Source organism: Neomonachus schauinslandi, chromosome 2 (genome assembly GCF_002201575.2).
Source record: "Neomonachus schauinslandi chromosome 2, ASM220157v2, whole genome shotgun sequence".
Lineage (NCBI taxonomy): Eukaryota > Metazoa > Chordata > Mammalia > Carnivora > Phocidae > Neomonachus > Neomonachus schauinslandi.
Genome location: NC_058404.1, coordinates 28,504,072 through 28,527,154, shown reverse-complemented (window position 1 = coordinate 28,527,154; position 23,083 = coordinate 28,504,072). Strand labels below are relative to the sequence as shown.

Below are 23,083 nucleotides of genomic sequence, written 5' to 3'. Positions count from 1 at the left end.
ATGGGATAAATATTCTGTTGAATTTTTGGAGAGCATTGGCTGTTGACTATTATGACACAAACTAGATTGTTCACAAGCCACCTGTGAGTCATAAGGTCTTAAGTACAAATCACAGCCTTTAGAAATTATACATCTTTCTTTTCCTTCGCAAAATGAGTTCAGACTTTACAATTCAGATTTATAATTTTAAACTGATGATTATTAAAAAGTACGTAATATGAATTAAAAGATAAATGAAATAAGACCTATGAAAGAATGCTAATTAATAGCATAACCCTATATACTATCACACTTCTGATAATGTTAAGTTTCTTATGAAGCCTTAAAATATTTTAGTGAAAAATTAATTACCTAGAAATGAAGGCACTTTATTACCTTGATCTAGCTATTTGTCTGTATAGAATTTGTCTAAAATCCCAGAAAATATTCTTTATCCTTTTATAAATTTATCCTACTTATGTGTTTTTCTAAAGCTTCTTATAATATAATAATTCAAACTATTTTAACTTAATAGAAAATTGTGTTACATGATAGAACCAATGAACAATTCAGAAATAAAACTCGAGAGTAACAAAAGTGTGTGTGAGGACAGCAAAACTGTTAGTCTAAGTTAGTCTACAATCATTTGAGGTTAAAATGTAAAATTTGAAGGCTTTTTCATTGAATGATTTTTAGACAGCTTTTATTTTTTAAATCTTATCTTTAATTGGTTCTACCTTGTGTTGAAATGTTGGTCAAATATAAGGGCAAGTGAAAGTATTAAGCCAGCCTGTCATAACTCAATTTTCTTTATTTGGGTTTTTTTTAATGTAACCCTAAAACATTAAGAAATGAGTTTTGTTTCTTCTATGTTCAAGTCAGCCCTGCCTGGCAAATTCTCAGATTTAAATCAGTAATGTGGATGCGCAGCTCTCTAGCCGCTGTGCCCTCTTCAGAAAATTAATAGTTGATTTATACAAGGGATTTGATTCAGAAGAAAAGGCATAGGATCTTTTTTTTTTCCAAAAGTTAACTTTTTTCTGAAGTTCATTCTTAACATCTTTCTGACCTTTATAAAACGTAGGCTAACTTTTATCCAAGAATGTTTTTTAACAGAAGAATATTTCACAGCAAACAAACTTTGCTTTCTTTTTTGTTTGGGGGCAGTTCACTTAATAAAAAGACAGTGGTCTATAATTACACTTATCTTTAGTTCTTTTTCTGTGGTGGCCATTTTTCTATCACTAGTTTTAAATGTTTTACTAAATGTAAATGCTGCTTCATAGACGCAGTTATCATCACATAGTACAGACAGAAGTCAAGTTTATTAGCAGTCTACTCTTACCAAGGAGAAACTAAAAATAAATTCCATGTCAGTTCTTTGGTTTGTATCTTGGTATCTTTTTTAAATACGATATATTAACCCAAAGGTGTGTTAATGTCATGGCATGAACAATCTTAAATGTAGATCTATTGAGTATTTTGTGATGCTGAGTAACAAACTTTTCTCAAATCTCTGTGATGCTAAATATTTTCCTTAGGAGGTTTTGTTCCATGTTAGATTGTTGTTCTGAAAGATGTTGGTCCTAGTGGGATTTTTTTTTAAACTGGGAAAACAAATAAACGCATGTTATTACAAGTATAGAAATGGTGAATTGTAAACTTACCGTATAATAATGATTCTATTTTCAAAAATGTTTTGCTGTTAAATATATACAACATAAAATTGCTGCCATACTGTAATTGAGTACTTTTTCTTAAATGACCCTGTTATCACTATTCCAGAATTAGAAGTTGGGCAGATACATGATTGATTCATGTGTCTGCATAGATGCTTCAAGGTATATTCTTCTCTTGGTGAGTAAAAATATATTTTCCTTGGCATCAGTGCATTGAGATCTGAATATACCTGTATCTACCTATTCCTATTGCACATTTCTTATACAGTATCTTCTAATATGCCAAAATTGGCCTCCACACAACTTAAAATTGAGGGTTTGTTACATGCTTTCTAACAGAAAGGTTTTCAATGATATTCATTACGCGTTTGTACTGTGAAAATAGTGAAACTCCCTTTGAAATTTCATATATGCTAAATTTAAATTAATATTTTTTCTTTAGCTCAAATTTCCCTAAATCCAGAGAGAATATCAACCCTTTTCACTGTTGTCAAATCCAGCATAAGGAACAGCCCTATGACACTACAAAAACAGTTGAGGAATAAGGAATAAGTCTCTTATGTTACACTTCAGAATAAAGGCATTGTGTGAACGAAATGAACCGAAGTTCATCATGAATGCAAGGCTTCTGTACTTGACATTCCTCCACCGAAGGGAAGACAAGTGTCCAACACCATTGGCATCATTTCCAAACTGATCTTAAGTGGAATATCTTCCACCACACTGGAGTACTTCTTGACTCTTACCAGGTTTTGGTTTGGGTTTGGTTTGGTTTGATTCATCGAGCCTTTTGGTTTACAAAAAAAACCATTTGTCAGCACTGAGGTAGAGAGACGTAGATTTGAAAATACTTTCTTAAGAGATCATGTAACTATATAACTCAATTTCAAAAGAGGAGGAGGGATAGTTTCAACCCACTGCCTCTCACAAGGAACATGTTTTTAAATCTGTAACTGTTTTAGTGTTAACAGGGTACCAAGGGTTTTTGTCCTGTATTGTACTTAAAGGTTCTCATTGATTGGTGATTGTACTGTACTGTATGAAAACAAATCATAAATTGCCTTGTATTGTTTATAATAGACCATACCACGTACTACTTCAGTTTTTATGTTCCAAGTTTTCCAGTGATGCATGTTAACAGTTAGGTCCTAAAATTCTGTGGTGCTAATTCTTCCATATCCAATGGTGCTTTTGTGGATGCTAACTGCACACATGCTGAACAAAGCTTGAAGTTTAAAACTTTCCTCCCCTCCTCTGTTTATATGAAGTAAAATGAAATAACTTGAATTTGTCTCAAAGTATCACTGACAATCTAATAAACTGGTTTATATGTGTGATTAGTTTGGATTCTTAATTATTTTTCAGGAAGCAGATTAGTTCTACTGGGCCCTTCGATCAACCAAAAGTTGATTTTACTATGTGTTTATTTCGTTATTTCATTTGTGCCCCAAATTTTGTGGTAACTCTGGGAATTTAGATCCAGTTGGCCTAGCTTCCATAAGCAAGTCTATGTTGGATCTACAAAAACTAGACCTCTCAGATGTGGAAATTAGTACGTGGAGAAAACCAAAAATGTGCCATTAAGGTGCCTTTGTTTATTTCAGTGTTTTATTAATAAGGTTTTATTATCTACTTGATCCATGATAACATTTGCATGGAAACAAGCATGCCTTCTGAACCTTTATTATTGCTCAAATGACATTGAAAAGGCCATTCCTGTATGCTGATATTTAAAGTAAAAGTTCCACTTCACGTGTATGAAAACATGGACAAAAAAAATAAAATTGGTCCTTTCCAGGACAAACTGATTCCATATGCCAGAATGGCATGGTCTTATTGGAATTTTTAATTTTAGCATCAGCACTAAGAATCACAGCATTAGGACAAGTGAGGCTGCTATCCTCATGAGGGCAGAGGTCTGTTTCTCCCACGCTAGAGATAAAGTCAGTATTAAGGCAGAACTTGCATTCTAATCTTGGTCTTTTGCCTAACCCGTGGGTAACCTTAAATTTAAAAAGAAAAGATCAAAATAAATCTATTAAGGCTCTTCAAGCAACAATCATTGATCTCAAATAGAAGATGAGCAAACCTGTCCATCTAATCTAGTAGGCCCAATGACTGAAATGACATTCCCATGCTGCTGTGGTTCTTTATTTTATAGAGTGTAGATGCCGTAATTTTGCCTCAAATAGTTATTGAGTCATGTCTAACTTCTAATATCCGAAAATAAAGTTTACAGAATAGAGCCAATATGAACACTGGGCTTGCATCTCCATGACTATCTTGAACAAAAGCAGTATTTACTAAATCACAGCTTCTCCAAAGATATTTCTACCATATGTTTTTGTAATTACCTTTACAGCATTCCATTTTGTGAAAACTGGCAAATAATGAATGTGCTACAAAATAATTTCAGGTCTTCTTTAATCAAAAAGAGAGAGAAAGTAGATAGGTCTATGAATGTTTTAGAGTATCTTTACTTCTGCGGTAATATTTTGCCTGTTAATTGAAAGAAAAATTAATTCTAATTTTATGAAAGGATAAATTGCTTTTGGGAAAATATCTACTTTTTAATCTACATGAAAAATCTCTAATTTTTATCCCTACAGCCACCAGTTTTATGTATTATTGTTCACCATAATGTTTGTCCCACCTAAAAAATTATTCTCACAAAATTTATCAGGTTTTTTTTGTATGAATTATTTTAAAAACTTAGCCTTAAATAAAATGAGTACACTTTGTAAGTTTGGTTCATTTGTGAAGATAATGTAGTCTCTCCCTCTTTAAGTTTATTATTTAAGCTTTTTAAAAATTATGTTTGTCTTTAGTTTTATCGATATTATTTTGGAAAGTTGTGTTTTCTGTTCCTAAAATGATAATTTCCCTTGAAAATCTTAAGCTCAAGGTGTCATCTGTAAATCTGTAAATGAAAGCACTTTCAATAAAGATCCAGATATTCTCCGTTGAGGAACATCTTTTGAAATAAATTTCATGTACATTAAAAGCCTAATCTTTTTCATCTTAGGGAACTGATTTTTCTCATCAGGAACTGCTTTGAGTTTGAAAACGGCCAACAATAATAATCTTGTCCTTATTTAAAAAAAGAAAAAGCCAATCTATAACCTATCTCATTTCCGATTTGTCTTCTTCATGCATTTTTTTTAAACAGTTGAGGTAGGTGCATACTGAGTACTATGGTCACTTTTCTTACCCTCCAGTTTATCACTGGGGCAGTGAAAAGACTCCTAGAAAATAACTAAAAAATAAGTAATACAATTCATGCAAAAACAAATGAGTGGTAGTTCATAAGATTGAATAAACCACATAATGCATGGGCACAGCATTATACATAGTCTCCCAAATTGGTCTCATAGTCTGTGAGTGGTAGCTAAAGCTTACTCTTCCTGTAGAGTAAGTATCTTCCTGTAGAGTAAGATAATTATAATTATCATTCATCATTAAGCATTAACATTATTCATAGATTATGTAGTCATTATGTATTATATCATTATTACGAATGCAGTCATCATTATTAGTAATAATTAGCCTTACTCTTCCTATGCTTCCTGTAGAGCATAATGTTTGCCATCATAAAAGACAACAAAAAACCAGCTAATGAAAATATAAAGGACTCTAAATGAAAGGATTGGCCCTCAGTTTGGGGTATGTAGAAATGCAGTGTTGTTAGTTCATTCTGAGTAAATACACAAGAGATTCCTTTTAAACAAGATCATAAAGAAAATACCTTGAGCATCAGATTCCCAGGGAAGAAAATTAATTTAGAACAAAAAATAAAGTGTTATTCCCATTGAGTAGGACTGAAAGGAAACTCTATTTAAGAAGTAGACTTCAAAGTTTGCTTTATATAACTCTTTAAATTATTTAATGGTAAGCATGTATTACTTTTATCATTTTAAAAATGATTTTTTAGAGGAAGGAAATAAATGCTAAATAAATTAGAATACCTGCATCAACTGGTTGCATATTCTCTTTCTAGTAGGATAGTCTCCTTATAAAATCTAATTAATATCAGGACATTGCTTGACAAGTATAAAATCAGGTAAAAGGAAATGAGTAATATTAATGGACAGCATCATGTTATGATGGGCTCCATAAGGAAATAGAAATAATCACATTAGTTCATTAAAGCAGTCATCCCAAGAAGACTTCCAAGTCAGAGATGGAGATCACTAACACATCCTTATGTTTTGTATCTTTTTTTTTTCGATTCCATCTTTCAGTGTGAAAATATTATTGCTTACCAGTATAATTAAACCACATATTATATTTGTATCATTTTAGGCTCCTTAATGGTATAATATCATATTATAATTATCATTCATCATTAAGCATTAACATTATTCATAGATTATGTAGTCATTATGTATTATATCATTATTACGAATGCAGTCATCATTATTAGTAATAATTAGCCATACTTGGCATTATTCATTCACTATCATAGTATCATTCATCATTAACAAAAGTTTCATATACAACAGATACCCCTCAGGCTGCAACCCTTCTTGATAGATTGTGGGAACATCCCAATTCAGCAGTAGCAACTAATGAAGGATCAAAACTCTCTTCCCTTGCCCTCATGGCAGAACATGTCAATAGATCGTGGCATTCTTTCCAATGGACCAGATACAGCTCTAGAATCTTTTTCAACTCAGCACTCCCAGCAGCCATTACCAGTTGAATAGACTTATTCCTATATAGGTTGGCATACATGTCACTCTGCCTTTGACGTCTCAGGAACATATAGAAGCCATCTGTGTAAGCCTGGGTCTTTCCAAGAAGCAGATGCCACGATGGGATTGGATGAAACAATAGAGTTATTAGATGAAATGCCATTGAGGGAAAATGGAGATGCTGATGGAGGAGCCATCACATGGCGATACAGGTCTGTACCCTGGGAAGGAGAAGAGAGAAGAAACTAGGGGGAGGGAAGAAGGGAGAAAGGAAGTTACTTCTTAGACTTCTGCACAGTTCTGAGAAAGTTTCAGCCAAGTGATGGGCAGTCCTTGAGCCCAAGTGACCCTTCAGAGGAGGCCAGCATTTTACAGGTATGGGCTGGCTTAGTATCTGTCACATTCAGTCACAGGCTGCGAGCAGCTGAGGCAAAGCACAACCTCAGTACCAACTCAGTGATGGATTGTAGAGCATCGCAGCTGGTCTGTGGGTCAGTTATGCTCCCCGAAGTAGGAAATCTGAGAAATGCATTTTCAGGGCCACCACAGGCTTCTGTCTGCATGGCACCGATTTACGTGTCCTTCTAAGTTGGAGGAGCACCCTCTCCATGTTCCTCAAGGGTCTTTCTTCCTAAGGGAAAAACTCAGAAAAGAGAAGTCAGGGAATGAAGTGCCACCCCTGATGGTGCATTGGATCTCAGGGTCACAACCGGAACTTCTCCTCTTCCTCCTCCACCATCCATTCTAAATTACCCCTCACCTTGGCATGACTTGCCTTGGCAGGGCTTGCCTGGTGGTATGACTCCAACCTTCATTCCTGAGGGATCTGATCTCTTCATAATCATCCTCTTCTCAAGCTGTGGTTGCCGTCCAAGTCCATTAGCAGGTACAATGGGGCAAGGAAGTACCAGGAAGCTGCCAGAGTAGATCACACACACATTCCTTCCTCCCTGCCTCCATTGTTTAAAGCAACACTATCTCCTCCTAACGGTCAGGGTTAATTATCCCTGCCCAATTGGTGACTCCTCTCCTAACCTGCCGAGTCCTAGGCATAACGAGTCCCCAGTGCCCCGGCAACAGCTGTAACTTGTAGTTCACTGGATACCAGCTGTGTGGCTGTGTGGGGACTAGAACCTCCAAGCTGCAAAGCTCAGCGCTTCGGGGACAGAAAGCACAAACCCCCAGTGGGTCATCAGTGGTGATGATAAGAGAAGCCACTCCTGCTTCCACACCCTTGATTCTTAGATTGATGTACTCTTCCTATTGAGGGCACAGCACTATATAGAGAGAGAGGTCCCTGGTTTAAGGTGCGTACTGCGTCTTGAAGGCTGGCATCCCGTGCTTTCAGAGTATTGCCTCACATTGGCCCTTCTGCTCTGCCTTTAGAGAGCTGTTTCTGCTTTCCGTAACGCTGACTGCCTCTGGATGGTGTGATAGTCATCGTCATATCAGAGGGTGACTCCATTCACCTCCTTCACTGGGAAATTGATCCCCTGGTTGGATGCCTCTGTCTCTGCTACCACGTGAACATGCTCTGTCCACGTGCCCATTGTCTAGTTCTGAAGTGGCCAGTGGCAATCTCACCCATGTCCGTTTGGCCGAGTCATTTTGTCTACTTGGTTGTTCAGGGCTTCTTCCGTGGTGGACGCCTTCGGGTGGGCATTCACTTACCTAAAATGCCTCTACCCCAGACTTTTGTGTTCTGATCTTCCAGTTCTTTTCTTTTCAGGCCCCTGACCAGAGAGCCAGGCCAATGTCCACTATCCAGGAACTGTAAATATTTTCACCTCGGGCCATTTCTTCCACATAGAGTTGATAATAAGGTGCACTGCTTGCAACGCTGTCCATTGGAAAGATTTTCCCTCTCCACTGTCTTTCAAGGCTACCCCACCTGTTTTCAGCTTGTACCCATATACCTAGCCACTTCATCCATAAGCCAAGCTCAAGCTTTTTCTTTCTCCTTCAGCTGGCTTTATGAAAACCCTCAAGTGTGAGATGGGAGAGGGATGCTGGTGCATCGGTTGAGGATGCTAAGGATAAGGACCTTGGGCTACCTGTTCAGACAATATACTCGTGATCTCTGGTCCTACCCAGGCTTGATCTTGTATGTATCATTTCCATCTCTTGGTGAACTACCCTTGGGCCCATCCAACTTCATGATCTGGAGGGTTCAACAGAACCCAAATAAGGATGGGCAGTTCACGGTCCACAACCTTCATCTCCACCAATACCCTAGCCCTTCAATATCTGTTTCTCAAAAAGTTTCAAATTTCCTGCCACTTGGCTTGGTCTTATTCCAGAATTGCAGGTGCCTGCACTGTGATTCTCCCACTGGGGTTTGCCAAAAGCTCTATCTTTTCCCACTGCATCCTTCTCAATACTGAGACTTCCAAAGTGGTAGCGTCTGCCCAATTGTATGACCCAAACAGCAGGGCTGCTGTACCTGCTGCAGAGCATTTCTTGCTCTGAGCCCTACCCAAAGCTGGCAGTTTTCTAAGTCACCCAGTATGCAGGCCAGAGCAATACGCTTATCTGTGGAATGTGTTGTCTCCCGAGCCCAAAAAACCTAGCCAGGGTGATATTGTAGGGATGAAAGATGCACCCATATGTCTTTTACTTTGGAAAAGATATCCTGGCATGCTCCTGACCATTGGACCCCCTAAAAACTCACCAAAGCGGCAGGAGCCTGAATATTCACAGGGTCCATAATGGAGCTCCCACTTTCCTCAGCCTCGTTATTCCTTCCACTGATCATAGGGACCAGTGAGCCATGTGGTCTGCACTGCAGCCTAAGCCCATTGCAGAATCTTTTCCTACTGAGGGCAACTCAGAAATTTCCACTTCACTGAGTGTTGTCATTGCTCTTTCCAGACTTCTAAGAACTACCTTAGCAGTGAGTTTGCCCCATTCCCTGAGGTTCTTGAAAATCTTAGATCCTGAGAAAGTTTAATCCCAGGCCCCTTAACAAGCACTCTCAAAATATAGTCCAAAGTATATGCCTCTGTCTCCTGCTGGTACGTGCTAGAGAATTCTGGCAGCTTTTCTGGTGTGCAGTCTCTTTTCTTCTTCATCATTCCTATCATGTGTCCACCCAGGCTATGCTGGGACTGATCTTTAGTTATCAGACAGGGAGGAAGTGAGGCCAGCTGCCAAGGGGAGCCTGTGTTCCTTGTGAGGGCGAGGTCTCTGCAGCATCTTCTAGGGTGACAGTACTGGCTCTTACCAGGAAGGATGGGACACTTCTGCAAGCCTAAAGGAAGTGGTGGTGTTGGGGTGGGGAGAGGAATCCTGCAGAGAAAATAAATATACTCAGGAGCATCCATCTCATGTCCTTATCCCAGCTCTCAGGGTCCCAGGGTCCCCCAACCAGCACCTTGACCTTGGTAGAAGAGATCTGTCTTGGCTGAACATTCAAACATCTGGGGATCTCTGCAATTCTATCTGATTTGCAGTCTGTTCAACTGTGTCTGTCTCCCACACTATAAGGAGGTAAGGGCCTTTTGTAAGCTACCAAAGAGAACCTCTGGCTCTCACACTTAGACATTACTGCTTATTAATGTCTCTGAGCCTTTCATTATCCTCCTGCTGGCACCAGTAATCAGCCAACTCTGCTCTCTTTGAGGACATTGTTCTTACAGCTTAAAGATGCCTGAATCATCACATCTGCAACAGCATTCCCCCCTCAGCCGGGACATTTCCCTAGGTCACTATCAATGAAATATTTAGCACTCGAGTCACCACTTTATGCTAGGGACTGTCCTTGACCCATCTATCAGTCAGGTTAACACCCTCTTTGCCCACTGGGTGATTAGTGGGTTGGTCCCAAATTGCAATCTTTTCTTGGATCATTCTTGGGACTAATTGTGTTAGTCCAGGTCACCTCAAAAGCAGAAGCTAAGATGGAATTAGATAAATTTAAGAGATTTATTGAGGCAAATGCTGGTGAGGGAAAATGGGGAGCTGGAAGAAGCTGGGAGATCCATCAGACCAATGCTGATCCCACCCCTGTGCAAGAGAGAGGGAACATCTTGGACTGCAGCACTGTTCTAAGAAAGTCTTGGCAAGGCCAACAGGAATCCTCAAGCCAAAGGTATCCTTCTGAGGAGTCCTGTGTCTTTGAGAAATGGACCTGCCTTTGTATCCCTGCCACGTGCAGTCACTGGGAACGGTTCAGGGGAATGGGGCCTTAGCGTGGACACAATGATAAAGGTCAGAGCACAGCAGCTGATGCCTTTGGTTAATTACCTCCCCTGCAGTAGGGGATCTGGGAGGCACGTGCTCATGGCTGCCATGCCATGCCATTACATAGAGGCATTTGTGTTCACAAAGAGCCCATCTCAGCCATTGTTGAAATGCTGATGCTTATTTGGCTCAGTTCGAGAAAGGGATGATTTTGATCCTTATACTGAAAACTGTGGGAGAAAGATAAACCTAATTGGAGTCTGAACTGACAAAGTAATAAACTTAAGAGTAATAATAAAATACTAATGAATACTCTTTTTTATTTTTTTTTAAGATTGTATTTATTTATTTGAGAGAGCGAGAAAGAGCACTAGCTGGGGGAGGAGCAGAGAGAGAGGGAAAAGTAGATTCCATGCTGAGCACAGAGCCCCACGCATGGCTCCATCCCAGGACCCTGAGATTGTGACCTGAACAGAAACCAAGAGTTGGATGTTCGTTTGTTTGTTTGGTTTTGACCAATGAATAAATATTTTCTTTTTTTATTAATTATTTTTTTATTATGTTCAATTAGCCAGCATATAGTACATCATTAGTTTTTGATACAGTGTTCAACAATTCATTAGTTGTGTATAATACCCAGTCCTCATCACAACACGTGCCCTCCTTAATACCCATCACCCGGTTACCCCATCCCCCCACCCCCTCCCTTCTGTAACCCCCAGTTTGTTTCCCAGAGTCCAGAGTCTCTCATGGTTCGTCTCCCTCTCTGATTTCTTCCCCTTCAGTTTTCCCTCCCTTCCCCTGTGGTCCTCCGCACTATTCCTTATGTTCCACTTATATGAATGAAACCATATGTTTTAACCGCCTGAGCCACCCAGGTGCCCCTATATATTAAATAATTTTTATATGTATTATTTAGAAAATAAATGTCCTCCATATTCTCACTCCTTGGAGATAACTATTAACAGTTCAGTGATATGCATATAATGTTTTAAACAAAAATGGTATTTTACTATACTCACTTTCATTCAATATCCAAATTACGTTTTTTAACATTTCATCCTTTACTTTTTTTTTTTAATTTTATTTATTTATTTGAGAGAGAGAGAGACAGAGAAAGCGAAAGAGAGCATGAGTGGGGAGGAGAAGGAGAAGTAGGCTTCCAGCCGAGCCAGGAGCCCAATGTGGGACTCAATCCCAGGACCCTGGGATCATGACCTGGGCCGAAGGCAGACGCTTAACCGACTGAGCCACCCAGGCGCCCCTCATCTTTTACTTCTTATAAGTTCTTTTAAATTGAGGTATATGTCACACAACATAGACTTCACTATTTTAAAGTGTACACTTCCGCCATTTTAGGATATTCACTAGGTTGCACAATCATCGCCATGATCTAATTCCGGAATATTCTCATGCCCTCAAAAAGAAACCTTGTCCCTACTGGCAATTAATCCCAATTGGCCCAGCAGTTAATCCCCACCGGCCCTGTCAGCCACTCATCTACTTTCCGTGTCTATGGATTTGCCTATTGTAGACATTTCACACAAATATGGTATGTGGCCTTGTAGGTCTGGCTTCTTTTTCTTAGCATAATGTTTTCCAGGTTCATCCATGCTGCAGCATGTACCAGGCTTCATTCTTTTGTATGCCTGAATTATATTCCATTGTGTGGATACACCATTTTTTGTTTATCCATTTATCAGTTGATGGACAGTTGAGTTATTGCCACTTTTTGGCTATTACCTACAATGCTGCTATGAACATTTGTGTACAAGTTTTTAAGTGGACATATGTTTTCAATTCTCTTGGATATATACACTGAGAAGTAGAATATTTGGGTCATAGTGTAATTCTGTGTTTAATTTTTTGAGGACTGTTGCCCACACTGGTTATACCTTCTCACCAGCAAGCAAATTACTTTTTTTTTTTAATTAATTTATTTATTTTGAGAGAGAGAGAGCACCAGCAGGAGGGGCAGAGGGAGAGAGAGAGAGAATCTCAAGCAGAGTTTGCACTGAGCATGGATCCCCACGTGGGGTTCAATCTCACGACCCTGAGATCATGACCTGAGCTAAAACCAAGAGTCAGATGCTTAACCAACTGTGCCACCCAGGTGCCTTAAGCAAATTACTTCTTATACTTCAAATATCTTAGGCATCTTGCTGTGCATAGAGATTAATAAAATTATTTTAATAGCTATTTAGTAGTCCATTACAAGAGGGCATCAAAATTTATTTAACTAATCTCCTGGTAATGGACATTGCATTGTTCTCAGTTCTTTACAATTTCAACTAGTGCTGTATTACATTTTACACATATCTTAACACGTAAAGTTACTTGGTCAAAAGAGATACTTGTTCTAATTCTTTTACTGAGATATAAGTGACATACAATACACTGTACCCATTTCAAATATACAACCTGTTACGTTCTGATTATGTATACAACCATGAAATCCTCACTACAATCAAAATTATAAACATATACATCACCTGCAAAGTTTCCTTCCCTCTCTCATACCCATCCTCAACTTTACCCCTATCCCCAGGCAAACAATGACCTATTTTCCATCAATATAGTTAAGTTTGCATTTTCTAGAATTTTATATAATTGAGTCATACAGTATATACTCCTTTTTGTCTGTCTTCTTTTACTCAGCATAATTATTTTTTTTTAAGTAATCCAAATGGTGTGTATCAATAGTTAATTCCTTTTTATTGCTAAATAGTATTCCATTGTATGGACATAGTATAATTTTAAGTGTATTGATCACCTGATGGACATTTGAGTTGTTTCCAACATCTGGCTATTAAAATAGAGCTGCTATGAAAAGCTGTGTTCAGGTATTGTTATATACATTTGCTTTCATTTTTCTTTAGCAATGGAATGGAATGACCAGATCATGGTGAGTATATGTTTAACTTTTTAAGAAACTGCCAAACTGTTCTCCAAAGTGTTTGTTCCATTTTACACTCCTTCACATCCTTGTCAATCCTTGGCATGGTCAGTTTTCTAATTTTTGCCATTTGAGTAGGTATGTAAGTGTAATTCATGTGGTTTCAATTTGCTTTTCCCTAATGCCTAGTGATGTTGTGTATCTTTTCATATGCTTATTTACTATCTACATTTCTTCTTAAGTGAAGTTGCAAATCTTTGCCTGTTTATTTACCAATTTTTGTATTGCCTTGCTTGAATTTTAAGTGTTCTTTATACAAGTCCTTTCTCAGCTATATGACTTGCAAACATTTTCTCCCATTCTGTGGCTAGTCTTTTCATTCTCTTAGCAGTGTCTTTCAAAGACACTGAAGCTTTTGATTTTGATAAAGTTCAATGTGTCAGTTTTTTTCTTGTAAATTGTTCCTTTGGTACCATTTCAAAGAACTCTATGCCTAATTCAAGGTCACAAAGATTTTCTTCAATGTTTTCTTTCATAAGTTGTATAATTTTATGTATCATATTTCGGTCTACGATCCATCTTGAGTCCATTTTTGTACATGCTGTAAGATATGGATCTAATGTCACGCTGTTACAGTAGAACATTCAGTTGTTCTATCACCATTTTTTGCTAAGACTATTCTTTTGCACTAATTTATCCTCACATCTTTGTTGAAAAATCAGTTGTCCCCTTATGTGTGGGTCTATTTCTGAGCTCTGTTCTGTTCCATTGTTATATGTATCTATCTTGGTGCCAATACCACACTATCTTGATTAATAGGGAGTGTTAATTAATCAGGACGTGTTAGTTTCTCAACTTTCACATTCTTTATAAAGCAGTTTTGCTATTCTAGTTTCTCTGCATTTCCAAATGAATTTGAGAATCAGTTTCTCAAATTCTGCAATAAAGCCTACTGGGATTTTGATGGGATTGCATTCAATTGATATGCCAGTTTTGGAAGAAGTGGCATTATACAATAATAATATTGAGTCTTCCAACCATTTATTAAATTCTTCTTTAATATCTCTCATGAATTATAGTTTTAAAGGTACAAATCTTGCGCATCTTTTTTCAAATTTATTAAGTATTTCATAATTTTTATATTATTACCAATCATGTTATTTTTGTAATTTTGTAATTTAAGTTACTTATTGTTCATTCCTAGTCTATAAAAATATAACTGATATTTGTTATATTTTGTATACAATTGATTTTTTATATTTTATATTTTATATCCTGCCAAAATCTATATATCTATATATGCATATGTATTATTGGACTACATATACTTAATAGTTAGCAGGATCCCCTACTTGATTCCTTGGTCTGTAGGATAACATTTATTAAAGGGACGCCTGGGTGGCTCAGTGGGTTGGGTATCTGACTCTTGATCTCGGCTCAGGTCTTGATCTCAGGGTTGTGAGTTGGAGCCCTGTGTTGGGCTCCACACTGGGCATGGAGCCTACTTAAAAAAAAATTTTGGGGGGGAAAATGCAAGTTCTATATCTCTGAAACCCCCCCCCCAAGCAAAGATAGTAAATCAAAAATAATATATTTCAGGGAGGAATGGCAGAAATTAATTCTCCCCTAAAGACCTAAAGGATGTAGGGATTAGCGGCCCACATCATACATCTATTTAATTCTCCAATCTGGCTCCTTCCAAAACAGAATCATGGAAGATGGCATGAACTACCTCAAACTCAACGAAATACTGGCCCAAACTGCACCTGCAGTGCCAGATGTGGTATCTTTGTTGGAGCACACTTAACACTGCTTCTGGTACATAGTACGTGACCAGTCAGCTGTCAAGTTCATTCTTTGTCCTCTCTATCAGAAAGTTCACATTGACTTAGGCCAGTCTATTAGAGGACTATGCTAACCATTTCACTCTCTGTCAAAATACAGCCCAGAGGGAATTGAAACATTTGGGATTGAGCAGAAGCAAGGGCAAAGGGCAAAAGTAAGCGACACAAGCAGTTGCCCCAGACTCCATGTCATTCACCACTATCGCACCATCCGTCTGTCCCACAGCTCACACCTAGGGCTACATAGGGGGACCTTGGTGAACAGCTCACAGAGAAGGAAAAAGACAGGGCTTGGTTCATGGGTGATTCAGCTCAGTATGTGGGTACAAGTCAGAAATGGACTGTGGCCATACTACATATCCCCTCAGGGATGGCTCTGAAGATCAGTTGGTGAAGGAAAGTCTTCCCCATGGGCAAAGTTTCACTTGGAGCACTTCATTCACCTTGTGTGAAGGGAAAGTGGCCCAAGGAAAGACTGTGTAGTCTCATGGACATGGACATGTGGTTGGACTGTTTGGTCAAGAGCTTAAAATAAGAAGGCTTGGAACACTGAGGATAGGGAGGTCTGGGGAAGAAGCTTGTGGATGGACATATGGGAATAGGCAAGAAGTGTGGAGATCTTTGTACTGTTTATTCATATCCACCAGAGAATATTAATCAAGGGAGAGGCCCTAAGAAACCAAGTCATTAGAACAACCCACACACAAATCTCAGAGTCTCAGAGCCTTTTTCCCAAAGGAACTTACCTATGGCAAATACACAGTCTTTGGTTCTTTATCTGATTATATTCAGTACCGAACAGTGCATTTTCTCCCAAAATCATAATTTTGATATCAGAAGAGTGTCCATATTTTTCATCTGTATATAGTAGGGTACCATTTGTACAAAGACAGGGAAAATATTATAGGGGCACCTGGGTGGCTCAGTCGGTTAAGCACCTGCCTTCAGCTCGGGTCATGATCCCAGGGTCCTGGGATCAAGCCCCACATCGGGCTCCCTGCTCAGGTGGGAAAACTGCTTCTCCCTCTCCCACTCGCCCTGCTTGTGTTCCTGCTTTATCTCTCTCTGTCAAATAAATAAATAAAATATTTTCTAAAAAATTAAATATATATATATATAATATATACTCATAGTTGCTTTCATATACAGAAAATATTCCTGGAAGGACATACCAGAAACAATGGACAATTGGTGCCTTAGGGAAGCAGAACTGTGTGATAGATTAAAAAGGAGCCCTTCTTACTGTACACACTCTTACTTTTTCTGAAACCATGCACAATGAACTTCAAAATAAACTAGAAAAAGTAAATTTAACCAAAAAAGAAAATTGCAAAAGAATGAGTCACTTTTTCAGACAAAATTTCTTTGTCCTCTTTCCTCATCTATAATTCCATACTCACAGAAGTTGCCACAAAGCCCTGATCCATCCATCTTCAGGATCTTCAAAATTAGTTTCAGACAAACTCCATTTACACAAGCTCTTCGATCTCCCTAGTTACTTCCTTTCCATATCTATTTTTATCGTCTTTAGTAAAGCCTTCTTTTTTTCTGATGCAATCTCACTGATCTCCCCATGCTCTCCAGGTTCTTCACTTATTTGTTTTTCCACTTTGACCATTATCCACATGCACTTAGACCAGTAATAACCTAAGCTGCTTCCTCCCAAGAGGTGATGGGAGAGATTAGAAACAACTAAAATCTAATATATTTTATTTTCTCATTATAATATCTCCTTCTTAGCATCGCTATTAATTTTAATGTCTTGGTTTAAGAGAGTATCTCCAGTACCTAAGACAGGACCTGGCACATGATTGATGCTTATAATTTATTGAGTTAAATGAAAGAACGAAATTGGTAAATTAATAAAACGCTCTGTTCGGAGGTGAGCTCATTTTTTTCTATGCAACCTTAAAATAAATGTTGGCACTCCCAGATTTTAAGAAGTCTGTAGCCCCAGTATCTGTGCTTGGAAGTCACCTAAAGGTGATCTGGAGATACCCCACTCCTGGCTGGAGACACATGTTGTTAGATGCGTCCCACTATGGGGATATTTTTGTTTGTTCTGTTTTTGTTTTACCAGATCATCAGTTTATGCTAAAAGAATATAACTTAGGAACAGCTAGATGGAGGAGATAGATACACAGGGCAAGGTATGGAGAAGGGGGCAAGGGCCAGGGGGCAGGGTGGTGGAGACCTGTCATGCCCTCTCTGGGCTCCCCATTCTTGCAGTACCTCCAAGTGTCCACCAAACCCAAAGCTCTCTGAATCCCGACCGTTGGGGGTTTCATGGAAACTTCATCACATGGGCACCATTGATTAAAGCATTGGCCAACTCAATCTCTAACCTCTCTCGGCAGGGGTGGTTCCCCTGGCAACGGGCCCCCAGCCACGGGGGCTTTCCAAAAGTCAGCTCATTAACATAAAGTCAGGTGTAGTTAAAAGGAACTTGTTAGGAATAACCAAAGACACCTTTATCACTTGTATTCTCACGCTCTTTTCACTTAGGAAATTCCAAGGGTTTTAGGAGCTCTTAGGAGCCAGGAATGAGACAAAGACCAACACCATGGTGATATTTAATGATATTGCAGAGGTAGCTTGCTGTGCTTCGTGATTTCTCTGAATTCTCTAATCTCTCTGTGTCCCATTACTGTTGCTGTTAAAAGCGTTTTGGCTTGGTGTCCGTGCACTCCACGCCTCTCTCAAATCAGCTTGAAGGGCTGCTAAATTGGAAAATGTCCCTGTCTCTCAGGACACTACTTCTATAACTGCTTGATTTGTAGATCTCAAAACAGAAGAGTGAAAATTTTTAAATTTCCTCACAGTTCTCAAAGGAGGCCGGAGAGTGAAAGAAACACCAACACCTACTGTACAGATTGGATATTCTTTCCTCCGTGCTAACAAGGTGGAGGTACTAACAAAAATTGGATCATCTGCTTTCTCTATTCTGTCCTTTCGCTCCTGCCCGGTAAGCAAAGGTCTAAGTACTGAAAATCACTAATTATATTCTGAATCCCTCGTATAGCAGTAGCAATTATGTATTAGTGAAGAGCTTCAAGCTGAAGACTGCTTTCTATTTAGCAGAGAACACCCCCTTCTACTTATTCAGAAACTACTATATCATTTATTTATCACATACCCACCATATGCTAGACACTATGTTATTTTCTTTCACATAAGTAACTTCCTTTAATGTATCTCTTTGTGTGTGTGTGCGTGCATTTATTCATTCATTACAGGAGAAAAAAATCTGGTAGCAGGAGAAAAAAAATCTAACAGGGATTTATCCCTCTTGACTTGCTGGGGTCCTCAGCAATGAGGACAAAGAAAATGAAGGGTTAGTGTAATCAGCTTTGATTTTCTACAGATGGAGCATTGTTATTTAAATACAATTTCTTTCTTTATGTTGTAGTTCCTGGTTTTAAAAGAGGGTTTCGTGGTTGAGCTAAAACTAGATACACAGCATCAGTCATTGAAACTCTCACTCGTTAATTATATAGAAAACATTGCACCCTGTGTATGGATTTGAAATCACTGGCCATATTCCAACTTTGTGAAAGATGCGGTATAAACAGAAGTATGTCTCACCACCAAGTAACTCCGAATGCAACTATGTGATTTTGCTATGTCAGTACTTGAAATGATACATACTTCTACATGCAAATTTACTGAGGCTTAAAGGGAAATAAAAGAGGGTTGCTCACCAACATCCCTACTATCTAATTTTAGGACATTTTCCTCCCTTATAAAAGAAACCCCATACCCATTTGCTGTCAACCCCCATCCTTCCCCCATCCCCCACTCTCATCACTTCCCTGCCTTAGGCAACTGCTACCTTACTTTCTGTCTCTACTGATTTTCCTATTCTGGACATTTCATATAAATGGAATCAAGGCTCATCCATGTTGTAGCATGAGTCAGTACTTCATTTATAAAGAAGGTTTTTTTAATATCCAAAAATCAAATAAATTCTTTGTGAGGTAATAAATTAGGTATATGGAAGATAAACACATAATTCAGTTATGTACCAAATATCTTATTTTGATCGTGTCAAGGTCAGGATTTTTAATTTGCACATTTTGATAGACAGCTGTGTAGGTTCAGAAAATGATAATTAAGGAGAAAGACTAAAATAAGACATGTTTTATACATTAAATTCAGTGATGTATTTCTCCACTTCTGAAAATTCATAGGTATTATGGAAAGATGATGGTTTAATACATTCACAAAGAAAAAATTCTGAAGGGTTGAAGAAAATGGGTACTTGAAAACTGACGAAGAGATTGCTTTTCTTTAATCAAATACCAAACAGAGGTCTGAAAACTCATTTTAGAGTAAGAATATTCAGTTGCCTCATAAATAAAGCAAGGTCATGGGTTTTCCATTATGTAAAGGGAACATGAAAAATATCATGCCTATTGTCAGCTGCCCTTAGGGCACCAGACAACAATAATATCTTTCAGCAATTCACCCCTCATTCTTCTCAATTTTTCATAGATCCCTTCACGGTTCTTTGCTCTAACCTTCCTTTGACTTTCAGTTACCTTCTTGCCCTGTTCCTGATCTGCTTTCCTATGTCAGATGCATCTTGCATGGAGAAAGATACCACAAGTCACAGGCCACAAAAATGCCCAAGTGACCTTTTCTTCTCCAGAAGCCTAGTGACAACCTCATCGTTGGGGGTTTGCCCAGGCTCTATACGAGGCCAACTGAGCCTTGATTAAGACTTCAACAAATCAGGGATGCCAATCACGAAAAAAAATTAAATAAGCCTATGTTTAATACTTTCAAAACTCCTCTGATAGCTATGGTGGTATAAATTTTAAAATAATTGGACTGAAGGGGCGCCTGGGTGGCTCAGATGGTTAAGCGTCTGCCTTCGGCTCAGGTCATGATCCCAGGGTCCTGGGATCGAGCCCCACATCGGGCTCCTGGCTCAGAGGGGAGACTGCTTCTCCCCCTCCCTCTGCCTCTCTCCCTGCTCATGCTCTCTCTCCCTCTCTGCATCTCTGTGTGAATAGAGATGTGAATTCATCTCAAGTGAATAAATAAAATCTTTAAAAAAAAATAAAAAAATAAAATAATTGGACTGACTGACACTTATTGTATAAGTTAGTATTGCTTTTATTTTGTACCACACAATGGTGAGGTGTTGCCAACTGATCTCAGGCACTTTAGTATGCACAACACTTACGTTCTTTTGGAAAGATGACAGTAGCCACCGAAGAAGTTTGCCTGGAATAAAGGTTAGCACTCCCCCACAAACTTGGCACCTGGCTATGAAGAAAGGACCCCGCGGACGACATTCTGCCAACACACACACATTCACCATCTAACCATTGACTAAGCAGGGCAAGCACAAAAGCCATTCATACCGCTTGTTCTGAGCTCCAAAGAAATTCCTGCTTGCCTGCTTTTCTTTTCTTTCCTTCCTTCCTTCCTTCTTTCCTTCCTTCCTTCCTCCCTTCCTTCCTTCCTTCCTTCCTTCCTTCCTCTCTCTCTCTTGTTTCTTTTGTCCAGGTGCTCTAACCACTCTAGGCAGACACGCCAGGACATAACACAAGAATCCTCTGAGCCTAAGGTCACACACCAAAGAAATACACACTATAGGAATCTGTTGATTTTTATATCCAATACGTGCAAACGTGGGGAGTGTCTCTGAAACATCTCACAAATCAATACATCGAAATTACCCATTTCTAACCTTTTTTTTTTTTTTAAGATTTTATTTATTTATTTGACAGAGAGAGACATAGTGAGAGCAGAAACACAAGCAGGGGGAGTAGGAGAGGGAGAAGCAGGCTTCCCGCGGAGCAGGGAGCCCGATGTGGGACTCGATCCCAGGACCCTGGGATCATGACCTGAGCCGAAGGCAGACGCTTAACGACTGAGCCACCCAGGCGCCCCCCATTTCTAACTTTCTTCATTGTTGACATTTAGTCTGCTAAGAAGTAGAGTAACTACGAGTGGGGTCATGGCGCAGGTAATCACAGGACCACCATCAGCATCGGGCAATCCCTGGTTAGAATGCTAGCTGCACTTAGTTGTAGCTTAGTCTAAGTAACAAAAACATAGTAACAGTCCATCTATGCTAACTTGTTTTATTTTTAAAAAGATTTTATTTATTTATTGAGATAGAGAGCGAGAGCCAGCAAGAGAGCACAAGGTGGGGAGGGACAGAGGGAGAGGGAGAAGCAGACTCTCCACTGAGCAGAGAGCCAGATGTGGGGCTCGATCCCAGGACCCTGAGATCATGACCTGAGCCAAAGGCAGATGCTTAACGACTGAGCCACCCAGGTGCCCCCTCTTCTAGGATTTTTATGGTTTCAGGTCTCACATGTAAGTCTTTAATCCATTTTGAATTTGGTTTTGTGTATGGTATAAGAAAGTGGTCCAGTTTCATTCTTTTGCACGTTACAGTCCAGTTTTCCCAACACCATCTGGTGAAGAGACTGTCTTTTTCACATTGGATATTCTTTACTGAAGATTAGTTGACCATATAATGTGGGTTCATTTCTGGGTTTTCTATTCTGTTCTATTGATCTATGTGTCTGTTTTTGTGCCAGTACCATACTGTTTTGATTACTACAACTTTGTCATATAATTTGAAGTCTGGAATTGTGATACTTTGCTTTTTTTTTTTAAGATTTCTTTGGCTTCTCAGGGTTTTTTTTTTTTTTTTTTTAAGTAAGCTCTAGGCCCAATGTGAGGCTTGAACTCATGACGTTGAGATCAAGAGTCACATGCTCTACCAACTGAGCCAGCCAGGCACCCCATTATTCAGGGTCTTTTGTGGTTCCATACAAATTTTAGGATTGTTTGTTCTAGTTCTGTGAAAAATGCTGTTGGCATTTTGGTAGGGATTGCATTAAATGTGTAGCTTGCTTGGGTAGTAAAGACATTTTAACAATATTTGTTCTTCCAACCCATGAGTGTGGGATGTGCTTCCATAAGACTAATTGTAATGGGAACATATACAAAATGTGTTCAATTGTTCAAGAAACATTTGTTGAGTACCTACTATGTGTTTGAAGTGCTAGGGAGTGGCAATGAATAAAACAGGCAATTCTCTGCTTTCATGGAGCTTACATAGATTTAAATCAAACTGTTAATGCCTCTCTCTCCTGATAGAAGTATCACTTTGGTTATCACCAATTCATTAAAAAACTGTTGGAAACTTAGAATCACTTTTCTTAAATCGTGTTAAATTTCATAAGTGATATGCGAACAAAATTTGTGTTATGAAAATCTGGTTTCAAGCCAATTTTTTAAAGTGTAGATCCTCTCCTGTCCTATTCACAATCCTGAATTACCATGAAGACTAACTCACTCATTCCCTTTTTAAAGACAATTCCCCGCAGAGGGAAGAGCATTACTGGCAGGGGAAATAAGGGCAAAGACCTCCAGGCAGGACTGTACCTGGCAAGTTGAAGGAACAGGAGGGAAGTCAGGGTAGTCGGCAAGAGTGAACAAGAGAATAGATAAGATCTGAGTGTTGAGGGGGTAGAGGAGACAGACCGTGCAGTGGTGTGTAGACCATCTTAAGGACTTTTACTCAGAGTGAGGATGAGATGCTACTGGAACATTTTAAGCATGTGAGAGCCACCATCTGACATACATTTTCATAGAACCAAATACGCCACAGAGGGCAAGATAGAAGCAGAGAAAACTTAGGAGGCTTTTGGAGTGACCCAGGCAAGAGATGACAGTGGCTTGAACCAGGGTAGCAGTGGAGATGGTGAGAAGTGGAAGGAGTATAAGTATGTCTCGAAGACAGAGCCAACGGGGTTTGGATAATGTATGTGAGATACG

The 23,083-nt window shown here is 39.0% G+C and overlaps 1 protein-coding gene across 1 annotated transcript in view; it reads left to right on the top strand.

Moving 5' to 3' along the window:
- The window catches only part of PURG (purine rich element binding protein G), a 36,495-nt gene extending 34,292 nt beyond the window's left edge, over positions 1-2,203 (top strand). The window contains exon 3 of the mRNA XM_021694241.1: positions 2,101-2,203. Coding sequence (XP_021549916.1) covers positions 2,101-2,203 — 103 coding nt within the window. The remainder of the gene's footprint in view (positions 1-2,100) is intronic.
- Positions 2,204-23,083: the final 20,880 nt, after the last annotated feature.